This window comes from Heloderma suspectum, chromosome 13, assembly GCF_057233095.1.
Source record: "Heloderma suspectum isolate Gila_16-S chromosome 13, 16-S_ref, whole genome shotgun sequence".
NCBI classification, from domain to species: Eukaryota; Metazoa; Chordata; class Lepidosauria; order Squamata; family Helodermatidae; genus Heloderma; species Heloderma suspectum.
In genome coordinates, this window is record NC_139470.1 from 5256861 (window position 1) to 5283499 (window position 26639).

A 26639-nucleotide genomic window follows, 5' to 3' on the forward strand; every position below is an offset into this window, starting at 1 on the left:
TCAGCTGTGGATGTGTCTGGCGGTGAAAAGAAAATCCGATGCTGTAAAGAACAATACTGTTTAGGAACCTGGAATGTCAGATCAAGGAATCAAGGTAAGCTGGAGGTGGTCAAACATGAGATGGCAAGATTGAACATCGACATCTTGGGAATCAGCGAACTCAAATGGACAGGCATGGGTGAATTTAATTCAGGTGACCATCATATCTACTACTGCGGGCAAGAATCCCTGAGAAGAAATGGAGTAGCACTCATAGTCAACAAAAGGGTGGGAACAGCAGTACTGGGGTACAATCTCAAAAACGATAGAATGATCTCAGGACGAATCCAAGGCAAACCATTCAGCATCACAGTAATTCAAGTCTATGCCCCAACCACTGAGGCCGAAGAAGCTGAGGCTGATCGGTTCTATGAAGACCTACAACACCTTCTAGAACTAACACCAAAAAAAGAGGTCCTCTTCATCAGAGGGGATTGGAATGCTAAAGGAGGAAGTCAAGAAATCACCGGGATAACAGGCAGGCATGGCCTTGGTGTACAAAATGAAGCAGGACAAAGGCTAATAGAGGTTTTCCAAGAGAACATGCTGATCACAGCAAACACTCTTTTCCAACAGCACAAGAGACGACTGTACACATGGACATCACCAGATGGTCAATATTGAAATCAGATTGATTATGTACTTTGCAGCCAAAGATGGAGAAGCTGTATACAGTCAGTAAAAGCAAGACCTGGAGCTGACTGTGGCTCAGATCATGAGCTTCTTGTTGCAAAATTTCAGCTTAAATTGAAGAACGTAGGGAAAACCACTAAACCATTCAGGTATGACCTCAATCATATCCCTTATGAATATACAGTGGAGGTGAGGAATAGATTTCAGGGATTAGACCTGATAGACAGAGTGCCTGAGGAACGATGGATGGAGGTCCGTAACATTGTTCAGCAACGAAATCCATCCCAAAGAAAAAGAAATGCAAGAAAGCAAAGTGGCTGTCTGATGAGGCTTTACAAGTAGCTGAGGAAAGAAGGGAAGCGAAAAGGGAGAAAGGGGAAGATATACCCAACTGAATGCAGAGTTCCAGAGAATAGCCAGGAGAGACAAGAAGGCCTTCTTAAATGAACAATGCAAAGAAATCGAAGAAAACAATAGAATGGGAAAGACTAGAGATCTCTTCAAGAAAATCGGGGATCTCAAGGGAACGTTTTGTGCAAAGACGGGCATGATAAAGGACAAAGAAGGCAGGGACCTAACAGAAGGAGATGAGATTAAGAAGAGGTGGCAAGAATACACAGAAGAACTATACAGGAAAGATCTTAATGTCCCTGATAGCCATGATAGTGCGGTCACTGAACTTGAGCCGGACATCCTAGAGAGGGAAGTCAAGTGGGCCTTAGGAAGCATTACTAACAACAAAGCTAGTGGAGATGACAGTATTCCAGCTGAGCTATTTAAAATCCTAAAAGATGATGCTGTTAAAGGGCTGCACTCAATATGCCAACAAATTTGGAACACTCAACAATGGCCACAAGACTGGAAAAGTTCAGTTTACATTCCAATTCCAAAGAAGGGCAAGGCCAAAGAATGTTCAAACTACCGCACAATTGCGCTCATTTCACATGCCAGCAAGGTGATGCTCAAAATCCTACAAGCTAGGCTTCAGCAGTATGCGAACCGAGAACTACCGGAAGTACAAGCTGGGTTTAGAAGAGGCAGAGGAACTAGAGATCAAATCGCCAACATTCGCTGCATCATGGAGAAAGCAAGAGAATTCCAGAAAAACGTCTATTTCTGCTTCATTGACTACGCAAAAGCCTTTGATTGTGTGGATCGCAACAAACTGTGGCAAATTCTTAAAGTGATGGGAGTACCAGACCACCGTACCTGTCTCCTGACAAACCTGTACAAGGGTCAAGAAGCAACAGTAAGAACCGGACATGGAACAACCGAGTGGTTCAAAACTGGGAAAGGAGTACGACAAGGCTGCATATTGTCACCCTGCTTATTTAACTTATATACAGAGTACATCATGAGAAACACCGGGTTGGATGAATCACAGGTCGGAATTAAGATTGCCGGGAGAATTATCAACAACCTCAGATACGCAGACGATACCACCCTAATGGCAGAAAGCGAAGAGGATCTAAAGAGCCTCTTGTTGAGGGTGAAAGTGGAGAGTGCAAAAGCTGGTTTGAAACTCAACATTAAAAAAACTAAAATCATGGCTTCTGGCCCCATCACTTCTGGGCATATAGAAGGGGAAGAAGTAGAAGCAGTGACATTTTATTTTCTTGGGCTCCAAGATCACCGCAGACGGTGACTGTAGCCATGAAATTAAAAGACGCTTGCTCCTTGGGAGGAAAGCTATGGCAAACCTAGACAGCATAGTAAGAAGCAGAGGCATCACCTTGCTGACAAAGGTCCGTCTAATCAAAACTATGGTTTTCCCAGTAGCAACGTATGGCTGTGAGAGCTGGACTATAAGGAAGGCTGAGCACCGAAGAATCGATGCTTTCAAACTGTGGTGCTGGAGAAGACTCTTACGAGTCCCCTGGACTGCAAGGAGGTCAAATCAGTCAGTCCTAAAGGAAATCAACCCTGAATGCTCATTGGAAGGACAGATCCTGAAGCTGAAGCTCAAATATTTTGGCTACCTAATGCAAAGAGAAAAGTCACTGAAAAGACCCTGATGCTGGGAAAGACTGAAGGCAAAAGGAGAAGGGGACGGCAGAGGATGAGATGGCTAGATAGCATCACTGATGCAATGAATATGGACTTGAGCACGCTCCGGGAGAGAGCACAGGACAGGAAGGCCTGGTGTGCTATGGTCCATGGGGTCACGAAGAGTCGGACACGACTGAACAACAACAAAACCTTGCCCAACCTAAGCCCCCCAGCAGTTGTTGGACTGTAATGCCCATCATCCTCATCCAGCATGGGCTGTGGTCAGGGGTGATGGGAGTTGTAGTCCAACATCTGGGGACCCAAATTCAGGAAATCCTTACTTGGATTCCTGCATTGAGCAGGGGGTTGGACTCGATGGCCTTGTAGGCTCCTTCGACCCCTACTATTCTATGATTCTATGAAAGGCTAGCACGAGACAGTTTGGATGCTTCTAGCATCCAAAGCGCTACTATCCTAGCGCTACTAATCGAAAGAGATTGTGGAGCTATTCTGCCTTTTCCTCTTTGACAGATTTCCTTTGGTTACAAAAAAAAAAGATGGAAGAAGCAGTGGGAACACACAGGAGGGTTACAAACGGAAGACTGACACCTGGACTCACCCATAAAATTCTATGCACGAAGCAGATTGCAGATTGCCTGAAGAAAGCCTCATCTGGAAGCACCCTTTGTTTTTGCTACAACAGGCTAGTACGGCTACAGTCCGGACAGTTCTGAGGATGTCCCACATTATATATTTTATTGCCCCATTTCAGTATCAGCCTGTGGGGTGGAAGGAGCCCCTTTGGTCCATATTGCATTGGAGGAGAAATAATGCTGGTGAGAATTACAAAAGTTGTACTCCCTTTTTGGCCAGTGGGAAGGAGATTCTTAGGATGGCACAGTGGGTTTTGCTTGGGCTACTGAAATAAAAAATAATCACATGTTCTTTCCCTGTTCCCCCCGCCCCTCGATCTCCAGTTCCTCAGCTGTCTCCCTTGTATTGTTTAACTATTATTATTATTATTATTACATTTATACTTGCCTTTCAGTTAAATGATCTACAGTATAGCAGATCACCAAAGATTTTGGCCGGCTATTTCTCCAGAGAGTCCTCTCTGAGGGGGAAGAAAACTCCATGGCTGGCATTAAGGACATTGTCCTGCTAGATCAAACCCAAAATCTATCTAGCCCGCTAAATTGTTTCTAATCCGATATCCCATCTGGAAAGCTCACAAGCCTCTTATTAAGGCAATTCTAGGAGAACCTAGGTGATTTATTTACCAACTACCATTTGGAGCACATGAAATATGTTTATTCCCATGACTAGACAGCTGCAATTGGACATGTATTCTCAGGGATGTTTACCTTTTGATGGAAACTGTCAAGAAATTTACCCACAAACATTAAATAATGGCAGCATTGCTTGATGTGTAGGAAAATAGTACTTTTAGTACATGGAGTACTAAATGCACCATTTCTAGTTGTCACACATAACCGGTTTGTGTCGCCTCATGATAGCTATGACATTTGTCCATGCACCTTCTTCCTGGCCTAGTTGGACTACCCACTGTGTATTTCAATCAAAGTACAAGGTCACACTTCTTCCTTTTTTACTTTGCTTTAGTACTCTTGCACCAATATACTAATTCATCAAACAGAAACACTGATGCATCATTAATGCACCTTTATAAAGTGAAAATGTAGCATGTCAAAACATGTATTGATCCATAATTTGTGACTTGCCAACACAAATTTGGCTAACTTGTCATGCACCTGACTACAAACACCATCATTTTGCAATGCCAGGAGCAAAAACAGAAAGCTTATCAAGGCCCTGGTAGGCCACCATGGTTTGGCTCGCTGTTGAGTCACATGTTGTGCAGGCCTGATATGATTTACAGTTATAAAACATCTGTATGTGATGACAGCACAAAAAATTAGATAGGTCCACATAGTCTGATGTAGCACTCCATTTGGGTGACCAGTTGTCTAAAAAGCTATACAAACTGTGGTTTATGGAATCTGTGCCCTATAATATGACTGTTTTAGGAATGGCCTTTGGTTGTAAACAACTAAACAATTAAAAACAGCAATTGTCTCTAAAATGCCACAACTCTGCCTTCGCCATCACTACGGAGTTTTCACAGACTGACTGTCTCAACTGGTCTGGAATAGGAGTCAATCATGACTTCCAGGAACGTTTTGAGACCCAGCATTTATGCTTTCTTCCAGAAACAAAAGTGCCCAGCTCAGCCTTTTCCCATGGAAATACTATGTCCAGTTCCTTCTCAGAATTTCAGTTTGTAGCAGTGCACACCAGAAACAACCCCATTGGCTTGAATAAGAACCCAGGACTTCATCTGGATTTGAATTGCCTAATACAGAGGTGGGCAGAAGATAGATCTGGATCTACTGGGAGATCCCTGGATTATATGCAGTAGTTCAGCAAGGATTACTGACTCCCAGTTGTTTAACAATAGCGGCAGCAAAATGATCTGGTTCACATGTAACAACAACCCAGAGTACGGGTTGAGTATGGGTTGCCATTAATCATAGGTTGTTGTTGAATGATGGGTTGTCATTATGTGTGAACCCTGAACATGGGCAGGAGGGTGCTGTTGCACTCTTATCCTGCTTTTGGGTTTCCTGTAGGCAGCTAGTTGGTTACTGTGTGAATAGAATGCTGGACTAGATGGACTTTGGTCTGATCTAGCACTACTCTTCTTATGTTCACTATGGTTTAACTATGGGTTGTTAACCACAAACAACCCAGAGCTCACAACCCAACAATGAACCATGGATTCTCTTCCTGAGTTGTTCATGGTTAACAAACCATAGTTAAACCATACTGCAGCGTTCACACATAACCCATGATTCAACAACGACCAATACAGACCCCTTACTGAATGCATAGACCTGGTTCACACTGCATGACAACCCAAGAGTATAGGTTAAGCATGGGTTGTTGTTGGGTCGTGGGATGTTGTGTTGTGTGAACCCAACCGCACTAACAAACTATGCTTTATTAACCACAAACAACCCACGAAGAAAACACATGGTTTGTTGTTGGATTGTGAACTCTGAGCTGGTCATGGTTAACAAACAATGGTTTGTTAGGGCAGGTGGGTTCACATAACACAACAACCTACAATTCAGTGACAACCCATACTCTGGGTCGTTGTGTTGTGTGAACAACCTCATGCTCTGGGTTGTCATTCTGTGAAAATCAGGCCAATGACCCCTCCTGTCCTCTACTGCTGAAATGAAGACAGGACTAACCAGTAGTGGATTTTTGTGTGAAACAATGGAGCTCCATTCAGTTCTGGCACTCCAAACAAATTCCTGGGCTCAGAATTCTTTAATTCTAAATATATGTATTTTGTACCACACTGGTGGATCTCAGGTTCTAATAATAAAAAAAACCTAGATCCCACAAGCCCGACATCTGCCCATGCTTGGCCTAATAGTCTTAAAGATAATCCTGGCATTATTATCAGAATGCTTTAGCATCTCTTTCACTGTGATCTGAACATAATTGTGTACCAATCTGCTCTCAGACTAGGTAGGAAACAATACAAAATGAGTTGTGAGACTGGCCCCAGGAGTCCTTAGTTTCGACCAATTTGAGAATTATTTCTTGAGGTTTAGAATTGTATGATGCTCTATTAAAGGACTCATAATTACATCACCATTAGCCTTTAAAAACATATTTGGATTCATGACATAAGACCTAGATACTTTGTGGATCTGAGACTTTAAATAAATGACAACATAATTTCTAAAGGTACTTCAGGACAAATAAGGTAGTTACAGCAAATAAGAAAAAGGGAATGAGAAGAATCAAAGGGCATTAAGACTTCGATGACTGAACACTGCTCATGGGTTCATTGGTGGTTTCTCTCTCTGTCAGTTTTGGTTCAGGAATAGGTAAGCCAAGAATATCCGTTGTGAACTGTGCTGCTGTAATTTCCTCTGGAATTTCTTCTTCTATAAAGGCGTCTGCACCTGGAGAGAGGGTTGGGGGAAAAGGCCAAAGTAACTGATGTTAGGATTTAAAAAGAATGTGGAAATAATAATGTGTGGAATCAAATGAAATGTCTACAAAGCCACGAGCTCAGAAATCCGTCTTGACTGGAAAGGGGCATGTTGAGTAGGGTGCACCCAAAGGAAATGCACCACCCAGTCCAAGAGGGGTGCCCCAGGACGACCTGCAGTGTGACAATCCAGTGCGACACTAACACAGCTTCGTCTAAATGTGGGATGGAACACATTGCACTGTGCAGCAGAAGTCCTCCCCAGCTTTGAGGAGAGAATACACCAGTCTTCCCCATATTAGCTAGGGGATGCTGGGAGTTGTAGCCCAACACATCTGGAAGGCCCCAGAGTGGGGAAGGCTGGAATACACTAATAAACCTACAAATATTGCAGGTAGACCTGTCGATCCATTAGGAAAAATCCAGACGTAACAGATGGGCAATACCTTTATTAGGACCAACTAAATGGTCACAAAGAAGTGAGCACAAGGGTTTCCACCACCCCACCCTACCCAGTTCTGTGGATTCTAAGCTAATTTGTGTATTATATTTACATTTAAAACGTTACAGAATCAATAAAACAGCAGTGCCATTACACGTTAGGGAAAGCGTGAGTATACAGGTGTGTCTTCAAGAGGCATTTTAAGTTCACCACAGTTTCTGACTCTCAGACCAAACGTGGGAGAGCATTCCAGAGGGAGGGGGGTGCCACTGCCAGGAAGACCCATTTACATGTTGTTACTTGACAACACACTGTTGATTATGGGGTGACCAATAAGGCCTCCTCAGAAGGTCTCAGGGGTTGATTTGGTGTATGTAGGGGAAGACAGTTTGCTAGGTATCCTAGTCCCGAGTTGTTGAGGGCTTTGACTGTCAGCAACAAACCCTTGCAACCGGCTCAGTAGTTAATACGCAGCCAGTGCAGTTCTTTCAATACAGGTGTATTGGGTGTATAGGTGGGTGCTCCACTGAGCAGCCCGGCTGCTGCATTCTGCACTAGCTGCAGCTTCCAAACCAGGCACAAGGGAAGCTCCATGTAGAGCATATTGCAGTAATGCAAGGAGGTCCATGTGTTAAAAGGTCCAGCGGGGCTATGCCTGTAGCTCTGTCCCCAAGGCCACATGGCTCTCCGGCCTTACTTGCCATTACGTGATGTGCTCTAGTTAGACCTGTGTACAAACTTGCACATGTTCTAAGGAGACCCACACATCCGCTTATAAGGAATCTTTTGACATTGGCCATATTCTTTATGTATTTATTTAAAATATTTGTTTCCTACCCTATATCATTAAGATCTCAGGGAGGCGTGCAGATAAAATCAATTTCAACAGTATAAAACAATAAATAATTTAGGGAGCAATCCTATGGCCGCTAGACAGTGGCAAGATGGCCACAGGGTATCTGGTTTTCCGGGAACTGACCTTGGAGCCTGCGCTCCGGGGTTGGTTCCTGGAGAACTGACCTCCCCACACGTCTGCAGTGCCTCGGAGGCAGCGCGGAACAGCCCCATGCTCCGCACTCTCCAGAGGAGCGCTGAGCAGCCGAAAAGGGGCTTTCCGGGGGGGCGCTCCGGGGCAGGGAGGGCGGAAATGTCTGTACGACGCATCCAATCTGCCATACAGCAGCCTCCTCCCCCGCTCTGCCCGCCTGCGGCTAGACAGCTGTGATCGGCTGTCTAGCCGAAAATGCAGGGCAGGAGAAGCGCGGAGGGAACGATCCCCTCCGTGCTTCTCCTGCCCTGCATTGGATAGGCGATCGCCTCTGAGTTTGGAGGTGGCTGCCTATCTGAATAGGATTGTGCCCTTAAACTGCTAAAAGCATATTAAACCATTAAACAAGCTAATACCCATTAGAAAATCTAAAACAATAAAACAATTAAAACAGTGTGCAACTGTAGGGAATTCAATCAGCCCTCAAAGGCTTTGGTGAAAAGCCAGGTTTTAGCTTTGTGCCAAAATGAATGTATGGGGACAATGAAGGGGAGCTTCATGGCACCACAGTCACTTTTTACTCCTCCCTATGCCCAGCAGAAGTTGAATAAAATATGCAAAACAGCAAGTGGGTGGGCTGCAAAATAAATTCTCATGCTTAATTTTCATCATTTATTCCAGCTGCAGAATCCAGCTTTTCCTAATTTGTTGTTTTTTTTTTAGTGAGGATCTCACACAGCCCTGGTCAAGGAGCTTCTCAGGGGATGTGAGAGAGCTTCAGTGCAATGGAAGCATCCCCTTATTGTCAGACCACCTACGATGAGATTGGAAGCACATTAACACAGCATTAAATTCCTTTCAACAGGGCTTACTTCACTGTCAATGCATTTAAGATCCAGGCACCAAGCCACATTGGCTAGAACTAAGCCAGCCACAGAAATTTGTGAGATTGGATCTCATGACTGATGTCCACACCCCAGCAGGGCCCATGCACAAAAGCCCCCTGGAGTTGTTCTCCTCTTCAGCAACCTGCTTGTTCACCCGCCTCTCACTCTGGCCCAGACAACGGTGTTGGCAAGAAGGAGATGCCAGTGCTGACTTGCTCTCTGGCTTTCTGCCTGGCAAGAAAGCAGGTGATAGCAATGACGAGAAGGAGGAGGAGGCAACATTGTCACAGCTGGTGACAATGGCGTTGAGAAGATAGATTCACTGAGGGAGGGGGCCCACTGAGGGTGTCTTGCCCAAGGGCCCCCTAAAACCTGGAGCTGGCACTGCTGTAGATTTGCTTTTTGCAAAAAGTGCTGCAGTTGAATACCTGTGGGATCATAGGTGCCAACCTCCGAGCGCCCCCCCTCAGGATTCAGGCCCAGCAGGGTGGTGAGGTATTCTGCCAGCTCCTCTTCAGTGAAATGCTCTCCTGTTCCCGAGTAAAGCGAAAACACAATCTGTTAGCTTCACCATCACAGCACCATTATCATCAAATTGGTTTTAGGGCCAACACTGCCTACCTCTATGTTGAAGCAGCAACAGCAAGTCATCCCTGTTAATGGCCGTCTCATGGCTCTTATTCTCATAGCCCAACACTTGGAAGGCATTTAGTATTTCTTTTGCCGCCAGCCCAAACGCAGGGCGATGGTTTACATAGAGTTTGATAAAGTCACCTAAATTGATGTGGGTCACTTGCTTCCCAGTCTCCAGATATTCACTGAATTTGACTTCGTTTAACATGTTTTCGATCTAAAAGGAATAAAAACACACTGTCATAAACAGAGTTGTTGACACTGTTGCAATTCTTTCACAATTCCATCCTATCTATGGCCAGTTTGCATGACACAACAGCCCATGGCTTAAACAACCCATGGACTGTCGGGGAGCAGCAGGAGAGAGCGGACGTGCTACCTACGGTGCGCCTGCCACTTCCGCTTTTACTCAGCATCCCAACAACAAACCATGGGTTAACCACTGGGCTGCTTAGCCCCTAAACAACCCAGCAGTCCAGGTTCAAACAACCTGCTAAGCAGCCTACGAAGGAGTTGATTGTGGGGTGCTAAGTAAAAGCGGTGGTGGCATTGCGGGCAGTGCGTTCGCACTACCCCAATCATTACTGACAACCCATGGGCTGTCAAGACTGGGAAGAAGTGGAATGTATGTGCATTCCCTCCTTCCCTTGCCCATTTGGCTTAATAGAACACTTCTTCATTTGTAAAACCATTGTTGCCATGATGTCCAAACTGGCAAGCTGAGATCTGAGCAATCTCTTCAAACCAGGATTGCAAACCAGCATCAAACCGTATGCACACAGCTCATTCCCAATCCTCCAAACCATGTTTTGGAAGAATGGAGAACATAACATCTGAGTACAGCCAGTGAGATGTATTGCCAAACAATGGTTTATCATGATCTCTAAACCCACGCCATCGAACAAACCTGTCTGTGAATGGCTGCCAAACCAGGACCTTGAAGCTGGTTTGCAAAGCACAGTTTGTGCAAACTGTGGTTTGGTGTTACATCTGAACTAACAAGCCATTTGGGATGTTCCTCCAACATCGGAAGCCACTGTTTGGAAGAGCATCAGAAATTCTTCAGGAAGGTGCAGGAAGAGGGAAACCACAAAAGCCATGGTTTGCTTGTATGGTCTGTTTCGGAAATAATGCAAAACCACATTATAGTAGTTAGTGACTGGGCAGCAGTAGTGTGGAGCTTCCATTTTAATTTTGCTTCCAGATGACTGTAGAAAAGCAATGCCTCAGCAGCGCTGAAGAGTTCTAGTGTGGACACAAACCCCTGGCATTCATCCATATGCATTCACAGACATGCACCTGATGAGAGGCGCCCAGTGCCAACATCAGGTTTTGGAAGGCCCTTGGGCAAGATGCCATCAGTGGGCTCTCACCCCTGGGCGGGTTTACCTCCTCCTTCCTTCTCTCCCCACTACCCATTCACATCCTCTCCCTCTGGAGCCATTTGGTACCACCACCCTGTGGGAGAGTGTAGAACTGCTCTATTGCCGCTTGCATGCAGCTTGCTGCTTGCATGCTCAGAGAGCATAGATGAAGAGGCAGTGACAGCAAGGAGAAGCAGCAGCAAGGCCAGGAGGCTCTTCCCATTGGCAGTGGGTCCCTTGTAGAGGTGCAGTCCTCAGCAGGTGCCCCACAATGCTTACCCCTGATGCTGGCCCTGGAGGCACCCTCTCTCTCCCAGAGATGTAACCTCTAGAAACTTAGAGGAGGGGGCTAAAAGCTGAATAGCAACTCTAGCAAGTCTCTAGCAAAATGTTAAAAGGTACCCCTCACCCCCGCAAAAAATAACCCAAAAGTTAACATGGGGCAGTAATTTACCAGCAACAGGTACTAAATAAACCAGAGCTGGCCCTGATGAAATAGCAACTGTTCATGCCCATGAATGAGAGGGAAGTGTGATCAGAGAAGTGACACAATTTGCACGACTACTTAACCCAGGAGAGCAGGATTGTTCACTGCTCCTGCCACACAACCAGTACTATTCATTTGGGGGGGGGAGTTCTCCCCAGAAAAGCATTTTTCCAAGGAAGGAAAGAGGATACTGCAAACATTAGAAAGAGGAAAACAAAACAGTGGTCTTTCCATGCCCTCCAGCTGTTTCGTAAAAGTGGGACAGCTTTAGCACTGTTCTCATTGTGTCTCCACATTTCTGCTCAGTGGAAGGAACTAGGCCATGAATCCACCCTGCCACACTACAATGAGCAGGGGAATTGGGCTACATGTTTGGTCATCCTTGAAGAGCTTTTTTCTGTCCTCCTGCTGCACACAAACAGGCCCCTTCTCTCTCTCTCTCTCTCTCTCTCTCTCTCTCATGCACACACATTGCAAGAGGAAGAAACTGCTTTAGCTCAGACATCTCTACAGCTTCCTACAATTCTGAATGACAAGGCTGAATTCTGCTCAAAGGAATATTTTTTTTGTGAACCGCCCAGAGAGCTTCAGCTATTGGGCAGTATAGAAACGAAATAAATAAATATTATCCTCATCCCGCACCCCATTTCTCTATGATTTCTGCTGTGTCCCTGCCTCTGTGCTGTCACACAGACAAAGGGCCCGCCAGTAATGCCCTTTGACAATTTACACAGGTCATAAGAAGCTATTCCTAAATGACAGATTATATGGATGTTAAACGTGGAAATGCAAGAGAAAACCAGCAAGGGAGCTTTTGCGTCTCCCTGGAAACTCCTTCTCTGAAGCGCTGGAACAGCTGGTCCAGTCTTGCTGGCTTTTTAAAGCTTCAGATTATTCCACTGGAAGGAAGTGACATCTATGAGCCAAAGTACACATTACATTACCCACTTTTAAAAAAGCATGCTTAAGCTGGACACTTTTATTTGGAAGAAAAAGCAGCTGCAGGGCCCTTATCTGGATCATGTTCCCAATCTAGGTTGGGGGTCTATTTATTTAAGATTTTTTAACCCTCCTTTCAGGGCACTTTGCCCCTATAGTGCCCTCTGTGCCACTTTCCTGCCAGAAATTTCTCTATTTGCTATTTACTGTAAACGGTATCTCTGGTGGCAAATAGCTGGAGGAAAGGGATTTGGGGCAGAAAACTGGTGCAGGGACCTGATCCAGAGCAGGAGGACATTTTGGATTGGGGCCAACGCAGCTGCTTTTTCTTCAAAATAAAAAGTGGGCAGTTTAAGAACAGGTGTTTTTTTTTTAAAGCATGAATAGCTAAGTGTCCTCCAGATGTTTTGGACTATAACTCCCAGAATTCCTGGCAGAGGCTGATGGGAGTTGAAGCCCAAAAGATCTGGAGAGCATCAGGTTGGAGGAGGCTAGTGTAATATGTAGTTTGGCACTACCTTTCGTGCATTTTCAAATATTAACAGGTAGTGGGAGATAGCTAAATAACTGTATTTAAATTGGTGTGGCTACTTCCAAGGTCAAAGGTGCTACCCATAGGTTTCCCTAAAAAGCACTGACCTGTTCCTCAGATGGATAAAATCCCATTGCTCGCATGACAAAGGGAACTTGTTCCAAGGGGATGTGTGTTGACACCTTTCTGGGCTCCATGGTGTCGATACCTTGATGACACAGCTGAGCATAGTAAAAATAGTCTTCCAGCTCCTGGAAGGACATATAACATGCAAAAAAGTACCTTGAGCTCTGGGGGGCGGAATACAAAAGAGATGACAAGTTGGATCGCTAGATAAATGAGGTCATCATTAATAGTTATTTCCGCAGCATTAATAGTCATTTCCGTAGCACCCTGATCCTAAATGACAGCCAATTCAAAATTTGGTGGTAGAGGTTTTTTCCAGTATGGATACAAAAAAAGTAACCAAGTATAAGTGGTAAAATACATATGCGACAAAATCAATTGTGCATTCATAATTTGGTTTCAAACAGTGCTGGTTCTAGGATCTTGGGGTCCTTCAAGCAGGGGATCCCCCAGTGAGCCCTTTCAGCTGGTCGAGGTGGAAATTGAGACACACTTCTCTCCTGCTGCTTCTGACATTCTGGGATGGACATGGCGCTGCCTTTGAAAAGCGTTCAGAAACTTCGACTGTTGCAGAACACACATTACTAACTAGGCCTGACTGCTGTGAACATATTACTCCAGTGTTAACTGGAAGCTCAGCCAAAGAGTGGTATATACATCTTTTGAGTAAACTAATAGATCTTCACTGGCTCCCAGTTTGTTTCTCAGCTCAGTACAAAGTGCTGAGTTTGATCTTTAAAGGAACTCAACTGTCTGGGGTACCCCAGGGTAGCTAGAGGACCACCTTCTTCCACATCAACCTGCCTCACAAATTGAGATTGTTTTTCAAAGCCCCATCTCCGTGGATGTCCTGCTGCCTCATGAATTTAGCTGGGTGGCTACTGGAGAGCCACCATCTGTGATGGTATCCAAAGTGCCAGATTTTCTTCCTAGACGTGTTCAGGTGGTGCCATCTCTGTTTTAGCTTTCAGGGGTCAGGCAGGGCAAAGTCTATCCAGTTCTCTTGCTTTTAAATTGTATTTCAACTCTTTCCCATTATTTTTGGCTGTTGCTTTAATCTCTTTTTATCCTTGTGGTTTTATCATTGTTTTTAGATTATGTTATTTATTTTATCGACTTGTAAGCCGCCTTGGGGGCATTCACATCGAAAGGTAGGGTATGAGTCCTATAAATAAGAAAACAGTGCAGTCTTAAATTACCTGGAAAAACTCGCCCGCTCTGCCACCTTCCAGAAGATTGTAGAATGGGGTCAAATCTTCACCCCCCAGAAAGACAGCTGCCTCCAGCGCACTAGGGGAGAAACAACACATGAAGTTCTCTGGCAAGGAGATGTGACAGAAGGAGGGACTCCCTCCCAACCCTGCCTACAGCACTGAAACGTATCTCTTAAAAATTAAAATTCATCTGAGCCTCTGTATCAAGAGGTGCAATTCTTCCCAAAAGGCACTGAGATAATTGAAGGCATAATCCTATACTCAAAATCCACCAGCTGAAGAGCTTCAGGATTTGGCAGAAGCCCCTGTGCATAGTCATGAAGTGGTAAATTTTGACTCATCATGACTGCCTGAATTTTGAGTCCTAAAATTCAGGCAGATCCATATCAGCAAACCAGTTCTAGCAGTTTTCATCTCTACCAGGAGCTGGTCTTCTGTAAATGAATGAGTCTTGAATGGCCCGTTCAAGACCAAACTATCCCAGAATACTTTGCATCACAACAGGGAACAATATATGCTTGCTGGGAAAATTCATTTGCACCCCAGCCACTGTGAGGATGGCAGCTAAACTCAGAGGGAACAGGGAATCTGAGGGGGTGGCAGGTGAAGTCAGTGTCCCTGCTAGTGAAAAAGCACCAGCGCTGCATCCCTGTGAACCCTGGCCCCACTACACCACTGCCTGTACACTTCCAGAACTTCACATGGCCCAACGGATACGCCAGCAGAACAACTCAGATGTGCCAGTGGAATACTCCGCTGGCACAGCCATTCCCCAGTGAAGATATGCTGGTGGAAGAGTTGAAACAGACAGAGTTGAGGACAGAAAATGGGCAACTTCCTATACCCTCCAGTCCACGGCTACACTCCTATCAACAGCAGAACTTTACACCAGCCCCAGACCTGGGCAAGAAACCTCTCTCCCATTGACTTGGGAATATGAGCAAGAGAGGGCTATTGCACTCATGTCCTGCTTGCAGGCTTCCCACAGGCATGTCGTTGGCCACTGTGGGACACCGGAGGTTGGATTAGATAAGCTTTGGGCCTGATCTAGCAGGGCTGTTATGCTTATGCCCAGTGGAGCTTCCAGTGTGGGTTTGAGACCTGGAGACTTGGGTGCGCCCACACTTTCCCCCGACATTTTACAGAGGTCCCTGCTCTTGCACAGGGAGCCAGGTTTTCCCAACCCTAACCCTAACCTGAGGCTTAACCCTAACCCTCATGTGAACCTGTAAATTCTCCCCATCCCACATGGTGTATTCAAAGACAGTAGGCAAGCTGTCCTGGTTGACCACTCAGTCTGTCTGCCCAAGCTAGGTTTTACAGAGGTCCCTGCTCTTGCACAGGGAGCCAGGTTTTCCCAACCCTAACCTGAGGCTTAACCCTAACCTGAGGTGTAACCCTAACCTGAGGCTTAACGCTTCACCTTCACATGAAACTGAAACATCTCCCCATCCACACAGTATGCTCAAAAACAGGAGGAAACCCATCTTGGTTGGCCACTCAGTCTGTCTGCTCATGCTAGGCTTTACTGAGGCCTCTCCTTCACATCGTGGGTTGTAGGGTGGGTACAAAGTCACCACCACCACACTGTGGACCAGGTTCAGATGACGCTCCAACCTGTGCGGCATTGCATGGAATTATTTATTATTTAGTTATTTACTTGTGACATTTGTATACCGCTGAATGTAATAAAATCTCTTAGCAGCTCACAATAAATATTAAAATACAATATTAAAAACACAACATTAAAATGTAGCATTAAAACACAGCATTAAAAACAGTTAAAATTCAAGAAGCAGTAAAATGAAGTGGCATTATTAATTGACTTACAGCCCAAGGGAAGCCTGGGTGAAGAAGTGTGTTTTCAGGAGGCGTTTAGAAGATGCCACATTTTCTGTCTCCCGAACTGCATGAGGGAGGCTTTTCCAGATGGTGGGTGCCGCTACACAGAAGGCCCGCCATCTAGGCATTTCATGGCGACATTCCGTTCTTTTTGGAATGACCAACAAGGCCTCCTTGGGCGATCTTGAAAGTCGCCTGGGTATGTATAAGGGAAGGCAGTCTTCGAGGTATCCTGGTCCCAATTTGTGTAGGGCTTTGTATGACGATGGCACAACCTCATACGTGGCTTGGTAGCTAATAGGCAGCTGGTGCAGTTTGTTTAACACAGGTGCTATGTGAGCACAGTCGGGTGCCCCAGTCAGCACCCTAGCTGCTGCATTCTGCACTAGCTGCAGCTTCTGAACCATGCACAAGGTCAGCTCCACAAGAGTGCATTGCGGTAGTCTAAATGTGAGGTTACCAGTGCATGGATCACTGTGGTTAGGCTATCCATATCCAGGAACGGGGGTAGCCGGTGTACCAAAGTTGGTAATGGGCGCTCTGGGTCACCAAGGCCTCCAGTGACAATGATGGATCCAGGAACACCACCTTCACAGGGAGTGCACCCCATCCAGAACAGGCAAGCACCCCAATTCCCGGGCCTGGGAACTGCCAACCCATAGGGTCTATGTTTTATCGGGATTCCGCTTCAGTTTATTGGGCACCATCCAAGCCATAACTGCATCCAGACACTGGTTCAGAACGTGCACAGCCTCTCCTGATTCAGATGTCAGAGAGAAAAAGAGCTGGGTGTCATCAGCTGGGTATTCCTTTCGGTGCCAGGTGAAGACCTTTTTATTTTCCCAGGCATTTTAGCATTTTAGCTTTCTAAATTTTTATCTTTGCTGTTTTAAATCTGTATTTTAAACTCCTGTACTGCTGCTAGGTTTTATTGTGGTTGTATTGTTATATTGTGGTTTTAATGTTCTATATATTTTAAATTGTTTTATTGTGTGTTGTTTGGTTTTAATTTTTGTGAACCGCCCAGAGAGCTTCAGCTATTGGGCGGTATAGAAATGAAATAAATAAATAAATAAAATAAATCAGCATGCTGGTGACACCTTGCCCCAAATCTCCTGATAACCGCTCCCAACAGCTTCATATAGATATTAAATAACATTGGGGACAGGATGGTGCCTGTGGCATCCCATACTTCACCTGCCATGTTCCATGTTCCAGTGCTATTTTCTGGAACTGACTCCGCAAGTATGGGTTGAACCACTGTAGAACAGTGCCTCCAACTCCCAAATCATGGAGGCAGTCAACGTGATCAATGGTATCAAAAGCCGCTGAGAGATCAAGAAGTAACAGGGTCGCACTTCCCCCAGTCCCTCTCCCAAAGAAGGGCATCCATGAGGGCGACCAAGGCCGATTCCATCCAGAAACCAGGCCTGAACCCAAACTGGAATGGATCCAGATAATCAGTTTCATTCAAGAGCACCTGCAGCTGAGACACCACCACTCTCTTGAGCACCTTACTCAGGAACGGGGTATTTGCGGCTGGACGATAGTTAGCATCTGGATCGAGGGAGGGTGTTTTCAGGAGTGGTTGCACCACTGCCTCCTTCAAGGCAGTAGGATCACGCAATGATACGTTCACCACTCTCCTGATCCTTCCAGTCAGCCCCCTGTGGTTATCTTGAATAAGCTGTGACAGGCAAGGGTCGAGAGAGCATGTGGTGGGTTGAAAAGATGCAAGCGTCTTGTCCACATCCTCAGGCTCCGAAAACTGAAAGTGATCCCACAAAACAGGATAAGATGATGTGCTGGACACCTCAACTGACGCTGCATCAATAGTGGTGTTCAGGTCAGCATGAAGGTAAGCAATTATGCGAATGGTGGTCACATGCACAGCCCACACGGGGGTGGAGGGAGAAGCCACAATGCCTTCTTTTCCCACTGCGGTCATCTGAACCCAGTCATTGACTCCCTCCTTGGGTAGGTAGCACAGTCCCGGACTGGATGCTATTGGCAGTGTTTTGAAGGATGCTGGTGGGCGTGTCTGCTATTTCAACACGCACCCACCTAAATTGCTTGGGGCCAGATTACCTCCCATGTATACCTGCCTGGACCCTAAGATTCTCCTCAGAGATCTCCTCTGGGTGCCCCCACCAAATGAAATGAGGCAGGTGGCTACTAAGGGGAGGGCCTTTTCAGCTGTAGCACCCCGGTTGGAGAAGGCCCTCCCCAGAGAGGATCACCTGGCACCTGCGTTATGGTCTTTTCCGTGACAGGTGAAAACCTTTTATTCTCCCAGGCACTTTAAGTTTTTACTGTTTTAAATATGTTATTGTATTTTTAGATCTTTACACTGCTGCTGGTTTTTACTCTGGTTTTATACCGTACTTTGACACTTTTAAAGAGTTTTATATTATGTTTTATCAAGGTGCTGCATTTTATGGTTTCAACTGTTGTGAAATGCCCAGAGAGCTTCAGTTATTGGATGGTTTAGAAATGTAATAAATAATTTTTTATTTTTAACACCGTTTTTCTATTTTCTCTGGCTGTGTTTTTCCCCTCCCAGGCTGAGTGTGCATGAGATAAGGCAGCTGTTATAAACAGTGGTATATCCTCTTCCTGGTGTAATTGGAGATATATATATATTTTAAAGGATTATATAAAAGAACCCACAGCCCCCACTGTAGCAATTAAACACATACACACACACACACACACACACACACACACACACACTGAAATAATTAGGTCTATCAATTCCCCCAGATCAATTTAATTTAAATTAAGTTAATTAAATCCTTGAGCCGTCAAACCTGCCCCTGCACAAGCTGCGATGAGAAGCAGGTTTTATGCCACTCTGTTTGCATTCACACATCGTGCCAGAGATACAAAACTAATAAATTAACAGAGGCATGATCGGTGATGTTTGAAGGGTGGCTCATTCCACTCACACCTGATGAAGAGTTCTGTGTAACGGAAAAGCCTGCATCCTACAGCGTCATCAAAAAGTAGTTGTATAGAAGATACAGAGAGTGTTTTCAAGCTTCAAATTGGCGGCGGGATCCATGTCCTCCTTCCGTGGGTTGAAGGAACTCTCTACTTCTGCACCACATCCACCAAATAATGGCTACAACAGGGGTCCCCAAGCTGTTTGGAACTGTGGGCAGATTTGGGAATTTGGGACTATGCTGTGGGCACCACTACAAAATGCCTGATCAGTGGATTGCTGCTTTGGCGTCTACCTGTTGCATCTATGAATCTCAGGCTTTGTCTTATTCAACAAAAACGTTCATTTTGGATCTATTGGACATCACAATGTCTCTTTAATAAGGGATTGTCTAATTTGGCTAATTGCTGGTTGTGCAATACAGCGAATGCTTCTTTTAAACCTATGTTTTGGCAATGTCCAGTAGTTACTACTTTCTGGGGGGAGGTTATTACACAGATAAATGTTGTACTGGAACAGTCTTTTAATATTCACTGATGTACATGCTCTTTTAAATTATTTACCTACTTCACAGAAATTGACAGTCAGCGTAAATGGATTCTCCACACCCTTTTGATAGCTAAAAGACTGATATTATATCATTGTAAGGATAAACACTCACTTCCTATAATGTAATGGATTGAGGACCGTACAACACTTTCAATATTTGAATGGGTGGCATATAGACACCACCTTCAAATGGATACTTATTTGGATGTTTGGTCCACTTTTGTTGAAACCATCTATAATTGCTAGAAAGTTGTATACATTTCACACAAATCCATGTATGTATATTTTAAAAAATGGGGGGATTAAATTCCCCCGCACACACAAATGTTTGGGTGCCCACAGGCACCACTTTGGGGACCCCAGTACTACACCATTTACTTACTTCCACAGTGCATAGTTAAACAATGGAATTTGCTTCCACAAGATGTAGTGATAGCTACCAACTTGGACAGGTTTAAAGAGGGATTAAACAAATTCTTGGAGGATAAGGCCATCAGCAGCTACTGGTCCTGATGGCTATATGCTACCTCCAGAATCAGAGACAGTATGCCTATGTACACCAGTTGCTGGGGAACGTGACCGGGAGGGTGCTGTTGCACAGCTGGTTGGCCACTGCGTGAACAGAGTGCTGGACTAGATCCAGCACAGTTGTTCCTATGATGCTAATTACATCGTCAGGTGGGCTTCTTACCATCCCCTGATTTGCTGCCCCCAAGCTGTGACCCCTCCCCAAAACCCGTGCCTCCACTACTGCCTTAATCTCCATCCGGTGCCACGTTTCCTTAGGATACCCCACATCTGTGCACATGTGTAGTTTTGCAAGGAAGCAACCCCTAGAACCTGAATCTTGGGTATTGCTACAGTACAAGTACAAGTACAGTACAAAGCAGTTTCAAGCCTGTTTAACCATCATGGCTGTCTGGACCAAGAGATCTTGGGAACGCTAGTTCCAGCAAGGGGCTGAGACAGGCTTCCCCAGCCTGTGCCCTCCAGATGTATCGGACAACAACTCCATTGCTCAAGCTGGTTGGGGATAACAGGAGTGGTCGTTCAACACATCAGGAGGGCACCAGATTGGGAAAGGCTGGGATAGGGCAAGCTCACCAATTCCTGGCATGCAGTGGAGAAGCACATTGTTAATCTATTGATTTAAATGTGTAGTGGAAATGCACCTTTTAGTGTGTAAAGAAGGCTCTCTGTGAACACAGCCATGGGGAAACACAGAGGCTTTGAATATTTCTTCCTGCGTCAACCTCAAAATGCAGCAAAATTTCAGCCGGTGCACCTGCATCCTGAACAGGACCGTGCCTCCTGTGATCCAAACTCTTGAGGCTTTTGTATATAATTAAGTTATACTTGGACATTAAATATTGCGGAGACACAGAAGATGCCAGAGGCAGCAGAAAAGCGCTAATTAGCTCATAAAATGCCTTCCTCCATAAACAAATTACAGAGGCATTCAATCCTGCTTGGACCCCAGCCAGCAATTATAAAACAGGATCATTTATATTCTACTGCCTTCATTTAATTCTTGCTCAGGCCGGACCTCCAACTGATTAAGCCACATAGACGAAAGGGGTGTGTGTCTGTGTGTGTGCGTGCGTGTGCATGTGTGTGAGTGAGAAACAGAAAGAATTAATAGGACTTTAGCTCTCCCACCATGATCCCACTTACTCTTCCTGCTCTGATGCTAGTAAGCTGAATGCTCTGAAGCGATGCCCCCAGAGGGGGCAGGCAGAGGAGTCCCACGGAGTGTTTCCACCCCAGCCCTAGCAGCTAGCATCTCCACCGCCACAACAAAGCCAGCTAAGGGTGCTGAGAGGTAGCACATACCCCTTGCCCCAAAAATGCACACACGCCCCACATATAATTCCTGCAGTACTTTCTCGGTTACCACTTGTGCCCCTGAGCATCAATAAACAAGCAACAAGAAAAAAAGGTCCTTATCTTTTAGAAAACGTAGCAAAATCCTTACACCCTTCCAAGAGTAAAGCGATACGTCAGCTTTTCCTGAAATAATGAAAGAAGTGTTCTGCAGGAACAACAATGTTGTATCAGGGCCACTTCAGCCCTGTAATACATTTAAGATGCTCGGAAGGCGGTTCCTGCTCTCCTGCGTCCACTCTGGTGGACGAGCACATGGACAATTAGGATCAGGGTGGCTAGGCCCACTAGCGGCGCTCCAATTCGCAGCTTATCCTGCCTGCAAGGAAAGGACATAACCAGCCACAGAGACTGTCCCCAGCAGCAAGAAGGTAGAAAATAGGCACAGCTAGACCGATGATGGGTTTTTAATTATTTAGATGTCCTAAGAAAAACACAAAGACACTGATATTTCATATGAAGCGGCCTTACATTGAGTCAGGCCGCTGGTCTGTCTAAGAACAGACGCCCTGCTGAATCAGACCAAAGACCCATCTAGCCCACCATTCCGTTTCCAAGAGTGGCCAGTCCACTGAAGCAAGATGTGGGCAATATCCCTCTCCCGCTGTTGTTCCCAGCAACTGGTGTTCAGAAGCGTACTGCCTGATACTGGAGACAGCGTATGACCATCATGACTAATAGCCACTGATAGCCTTGTCCTCCATGAATTTGCCATGTTGGTGACCATCAACACATCCTGTGGCAGTGAGTTCCACAGTTTAACTAGGCGCGGTGTAAAGAAGCACTTCCTTTTATCTGTCCTGAACTCCCACCATTCAGCTTCATGGGATGATCCCCGGCTTCTAGTATCATAAGAGAAATAAAATTATGCACAGTGTAGAGAACGTAGATAGGGAGAAAAACTTTTTCTCGGTATCAACTTTCTCTACAACATGCATAATTTTATACAGCTCTATCATCCCCCCTCGCCCCCTTATTCAACTTTTTCCTCCTAAGCTGAAAAGCCATGACTACCACCCAGCTCACTACTGTCTTTTTTGCTTGGCAGTAGTTGTACAGGGTCTCAGGCAACAGGTTTATTCCCCCAGCTCTGTGAACTGAAATCCCAGGGCTGGCCCTACCATTAGGCAGAGTGAGGCAACTGCCCCAGGCAGCCGATGCCGTGGAGCAGCATCAAGGTGTAAGAAGGCAAGTTGTGTGTGCCACGCGGCCTGCCCGGGGTCCGGTGTAGTGGTGAGAGTGACGGACTGGGAGCCGGGAGAGCCGGGTTCTAGTCCCCACTCGGCCATGGAAGCTCACTGGGTGACTTTGGGCCAGTCACAGACTCTCAGCCCAACCCACCTCACAGGGTTGTTGTTGTGAGGATAAAATGGAGAGGAAGATGATAATGTAAGCCGCCTTGGGTTCCTTGCAAGAGGAAAAAAGGCGGGGTATAAATGCAATCAATCAATTAATCAATCAATCAATCTTTAGGTGCAGTGGAGGATGCTGTCCCATCACCAGTGTTGAAGAAGCCATTCCAGTTGGCTTTTGTACATGGAATGGGGGAAGGTGCCATCTTGTCCTTTGCCTCAGGCAGCAGAATGTTTTGGTCTGGCTCTGTGAGATCCCTTTTGAACTGAAGAACCCCAGGAACAGGATTCATAGAATCAAAGAGTTGGAAGGGACCTCGGACATCATCTAGTTCAACCTCCTGCTCAAGACAGGATTGAACCTGGGACCTGCTGCACACAACGCCCGTGCCCCACCACTGATCTGTGGGTTCTCTCCAGTAACAATGGAAGATGTCTTATACCCGTCAGACCTTTGGTCCCACTTCCCCAGGGTGGGGAACTTGTAGTCCAACAACATCTGGAGAGCCACAATTCCCAATACCCCTGACTGCTGACCATCCTGACTGGGGTTGAGTCCAACAACATCTGGAGGGGCTCAGGTCCCCCACCTCCAAGGTCTTGGGTAGACAGCAATGTTTCTTAGCCCTAGGAAACATTGCTAGGACAACAGGAGGGGGTCGCAGCCCAGAGGGTCCCAGGTTCGATCCCCAGCAGCATCTCCAGGTAGGTCTGGGGGGAAATCCTGCCTGAAACCCTGGAGAGCCGCTGCTGCCATATGTGTTGACAATACTGGGCTAAACAGACCAGGGCTCTCAGGCAGCTTCCTATGTTCCTAGCCCTGCTACCAGAAGTGCTTTGGAGTGCAGGCGGCCAGGATCCAACCTGAGACCTTCAACATGCAAAATGTGCTCTGTGGCTCCATCCCCAAAGAAATTTGTTTTTAAAAGTCCTGTTTCCCTTTCCCCAGAAAGCCCACTTAAGGGCCTGGGAGACACCAGGAGAGCCAATTTCTCTCTTCACACCAGATGGGACGCCATCCAGCAATCCCTGGTTTAGCAAGCCAGTGGCTGATCCATTAGGCTGCTGAGGCTGCTTTCCCTAAGGAAGTTTGGGGCACCATCTTTTGTACACCCACAAGAGCACTGTCACCCTGGGGGCTGCCTTGGCAAGCCTGCAGCCTCGCTGGCCACCCCATTGCCGGCATGGAGAAGAAGGGAAAGCACTGCCGAGACTTACTCTAAACTGACGTCCCATCTCATCACAGTGAGGTCGTTACCCCCCGCCGTGAAGAGGTGGCGCCCGTCGTAGGAGTAGGTGAGGTTGGAGACGCCCGCCGGGTGGCAAATGAAGGCCGAGGATTTGTGCGGGTTCCCATCAATGGGCAAGATCTGCAGGCCGACCTGGGGAGAAAGACAGAGACCCTGACACGAGCCCCCAAAAGATGCGCCTGCTCAGCCCCCACGGCCTCACGCTGACATGGCTGGGGTGCTCAGCTCCTCTCTGCTGCTGCTGCCAGGCGCCATCGTGGCTTCCCCCACCCCTGCGTGTGCTGTGTGCGTGGCCGCGATTTGCATAATTCCCTGCACTGGAGTGCGAGTTGCTGTGTCATCCGAACCTAGGACGGTGCGCAGCGGGGCTGGCTTCTGACCCCCACCACAACCCCTATTACGAGCCATGGGTTGTGGCATGGGTAAGAAGCCACCCGCACCGGGTCTGGACGACACGGCTACCCACAGTGTATCGTGGGTAATTATACACATTGTGGCGGCGCACACAGCCTGCCTGGGGGCTGGGGGAGAACCCCCGCGATCGTCCAGATCTAGTCACTGTTTGTGCTGCTCTTGCAGAGAAAGTACAGGACAAATTGTACGAGAAATCCTCTCTGAGGCAGCCAGAGTGGGGCTGTTGCTGCTTCCCATTGGCCCTCCGCCAGCAGCCTAGCACAGCGAAGTACCTTCAGGCACTGAATGGTCCTGGTAGGGGAGAACTAGAGTCACATGATGCTGGACAGAAGATTTAGGGGGTGTTCCCCCCGCATCAGCTTTGTAAAAGGAGTCGTCTAGCTGAGCAGGGAGAACCTAGAATGTGAATGGTGGCGTGCTTAGTAGCCCACGGCTATTCCAAACTCATCCCCCATCCTGGTTTCAAAGGCCCCTCGATTTTCTGGGTGGGTGGGTCAAACATAGAACTGGGAACTTGAACCAGGTAGAGATGGGAACTAGTTACAGAACTGGCCCCAAAGACCTTCACCTGCCTTATCTGTTGTAATGTAAGCCAGATACCGTCTCTGTGGTTCATCACTGTCTGGTACTGGTAGGACTAGGATCTTCTCAAGGGGGGAGCCGTACGTTGGTCCCAGAACAGTCTTTCTACAATAAACACATTAACAACAACAACAACAACAACACTTGATCATCTGGCTTTTAACAACTTCAGCCAGGGACGACGCCCAGGATAACAGGCACTTTCCCACTACCCCATTTACTCCTCCAGCTGTCAGTCATAGTATATTAAGGTCCTGTGTAGTACGCAGCAAACCCTTGCTTCCGTTATGGCAGTCCTTGCCAAGCATTCCCTCCTCACTGTCTTGTTTTCTGGAGTTGTCCCTGGGTTAATCAATCAATTAAATTTACACAAACATATTCCCTTTTTCATTCACTGTTGCAGTAACACAGCAGCACTGATACCCTCCAAGAAAACATAAACATGTGCCCTAAACTTGCCTAATATGGGTTCCGACCGTTTAATGAACTAAAGGCTTTAGGGCGCAATCCTATGTGTGTTTAGACAGAGGAAAGGCCTACAACTCCCAGCCAGCAGGCTGGCTGGGGAATGCTGGGAGTTGTAGGCCTTTTCTCTGTCTAAACATGCATAGCATCATGCCCTTAGTTGATTAATCTACCAATTAAAATGTGAAGCCCTAGTTATCATGTCTCCACACTCATATTGGGCATGGGAGTGTCAGGGACTAGTTCAGCCTTCCTAGTCTGGTGTCCACCAGATGTGTTGGACTAAAACTCCCAGCATTCCAAACCATTGGCCATGGTCGTGGGGCTGATGGGAGTTGAAGCCCAAAACATCTGGCGAGCTCCATGTCAGGGAAGGCTGGTCTAGTGGGTATCAAGCCCAAAGTGGTCAGGTTCCAGCGTCCCTATGACAGCTTGTTGTCAGTCTGGTGGGTCAGCAGAAAGTCAGATAGGTCTGATAATGACCTCCTGCCTGTCCTGGACTACAAGTCCAGGGAGAGGGACCAGCAGCTTAGGCAGGAAGTGTCATCTCTAGTTCAGAAGAAGGAACAAGCGCTGAAACTGGGGCTGTGTAGAGCCTGGTGGGCAGGGATTGGTCCTTGGGTGTCAGCTGACTGAGTGCTTAGTCAGGTGGCAGGGCTGCTATTGCAGCACAGAGCTCTGTCCGCAAGGTTTGTGTAGGGATGTATGAGAGTTTCGTTTCTGTTTGCGAATCATGGGAATATGTCCCATTTGCAACCCCGGACGTGAATGTGCGCAGGAGCGCTTTTTTTTAGAAATGGTCTTGTTCAAAAAATGTGCATTTTTTTAAAAAAATACACACTTTGAAATGTGCATTTTTCAAGAAATATGCATTTTCACACTTTAGTCAAGGCGGGGGGTAGGGTGCCCTTTTGAAAAATACACAAAGGAATGTGTACTTTTCCCGCTCAAAATGCACACTTTTCCTGCTCAAACAAGCCAAAAATCCAGATCAAAAGTGAAAATGGGAGTAAGTTGAAACAAGCTTCAAAGTGAATTTCAGAGAGCTAAA

The 26639-nt window shown here is 46.4% G+C and overlaps 1 protein-coding gene across 1 annotated transcript in view; it reads right to left on the reverse strand.

Moving 5' to 3' along the window:
• Nucleotides 1-3953: 3953 nt before the first annotated feature.
• The window catches only part of CFAP251 (cilia and flagella associated protein 251), a 42518-nt gene continuing 19832 nt past the window's right edge, over nucleotides 3954-26639 (reverse strand). The window contains exons 16-22 of the mRNA XM_084820135.1: nucleotides 25114-25228; nucleotides 24096-24259; nucleotides 14292-14382; nucleotides 13074-13217; nucleotides 9633-9861; nucleotides 9440-9541; nucleotides 3954-6665 (exon numbers count right to left, since the gene is read on the reverse strand). Of these exons, the coding sequence (XP_084676261.1) occupies nucleotides 6511-6665; nucleotides 9440-9541; nucleotides 9633-9861; nucleotides 13074-13217; nucleotides 14292-14382; nucleotides 24096-24259; nucleotides 25114-25228 (1000 nt within the window). The 3' untranslated portion in view covers nucleotides 3954-6510. The remainder of the gene's footprint in view (nucleotides 6666-9439; nucleotides 9542-9632; nucleotides 9862-13073; nucleotides 13218-14291; nucleotides 14383-24095; nucleotides 24260-25113; nucleotides 25229-26639) is intronic.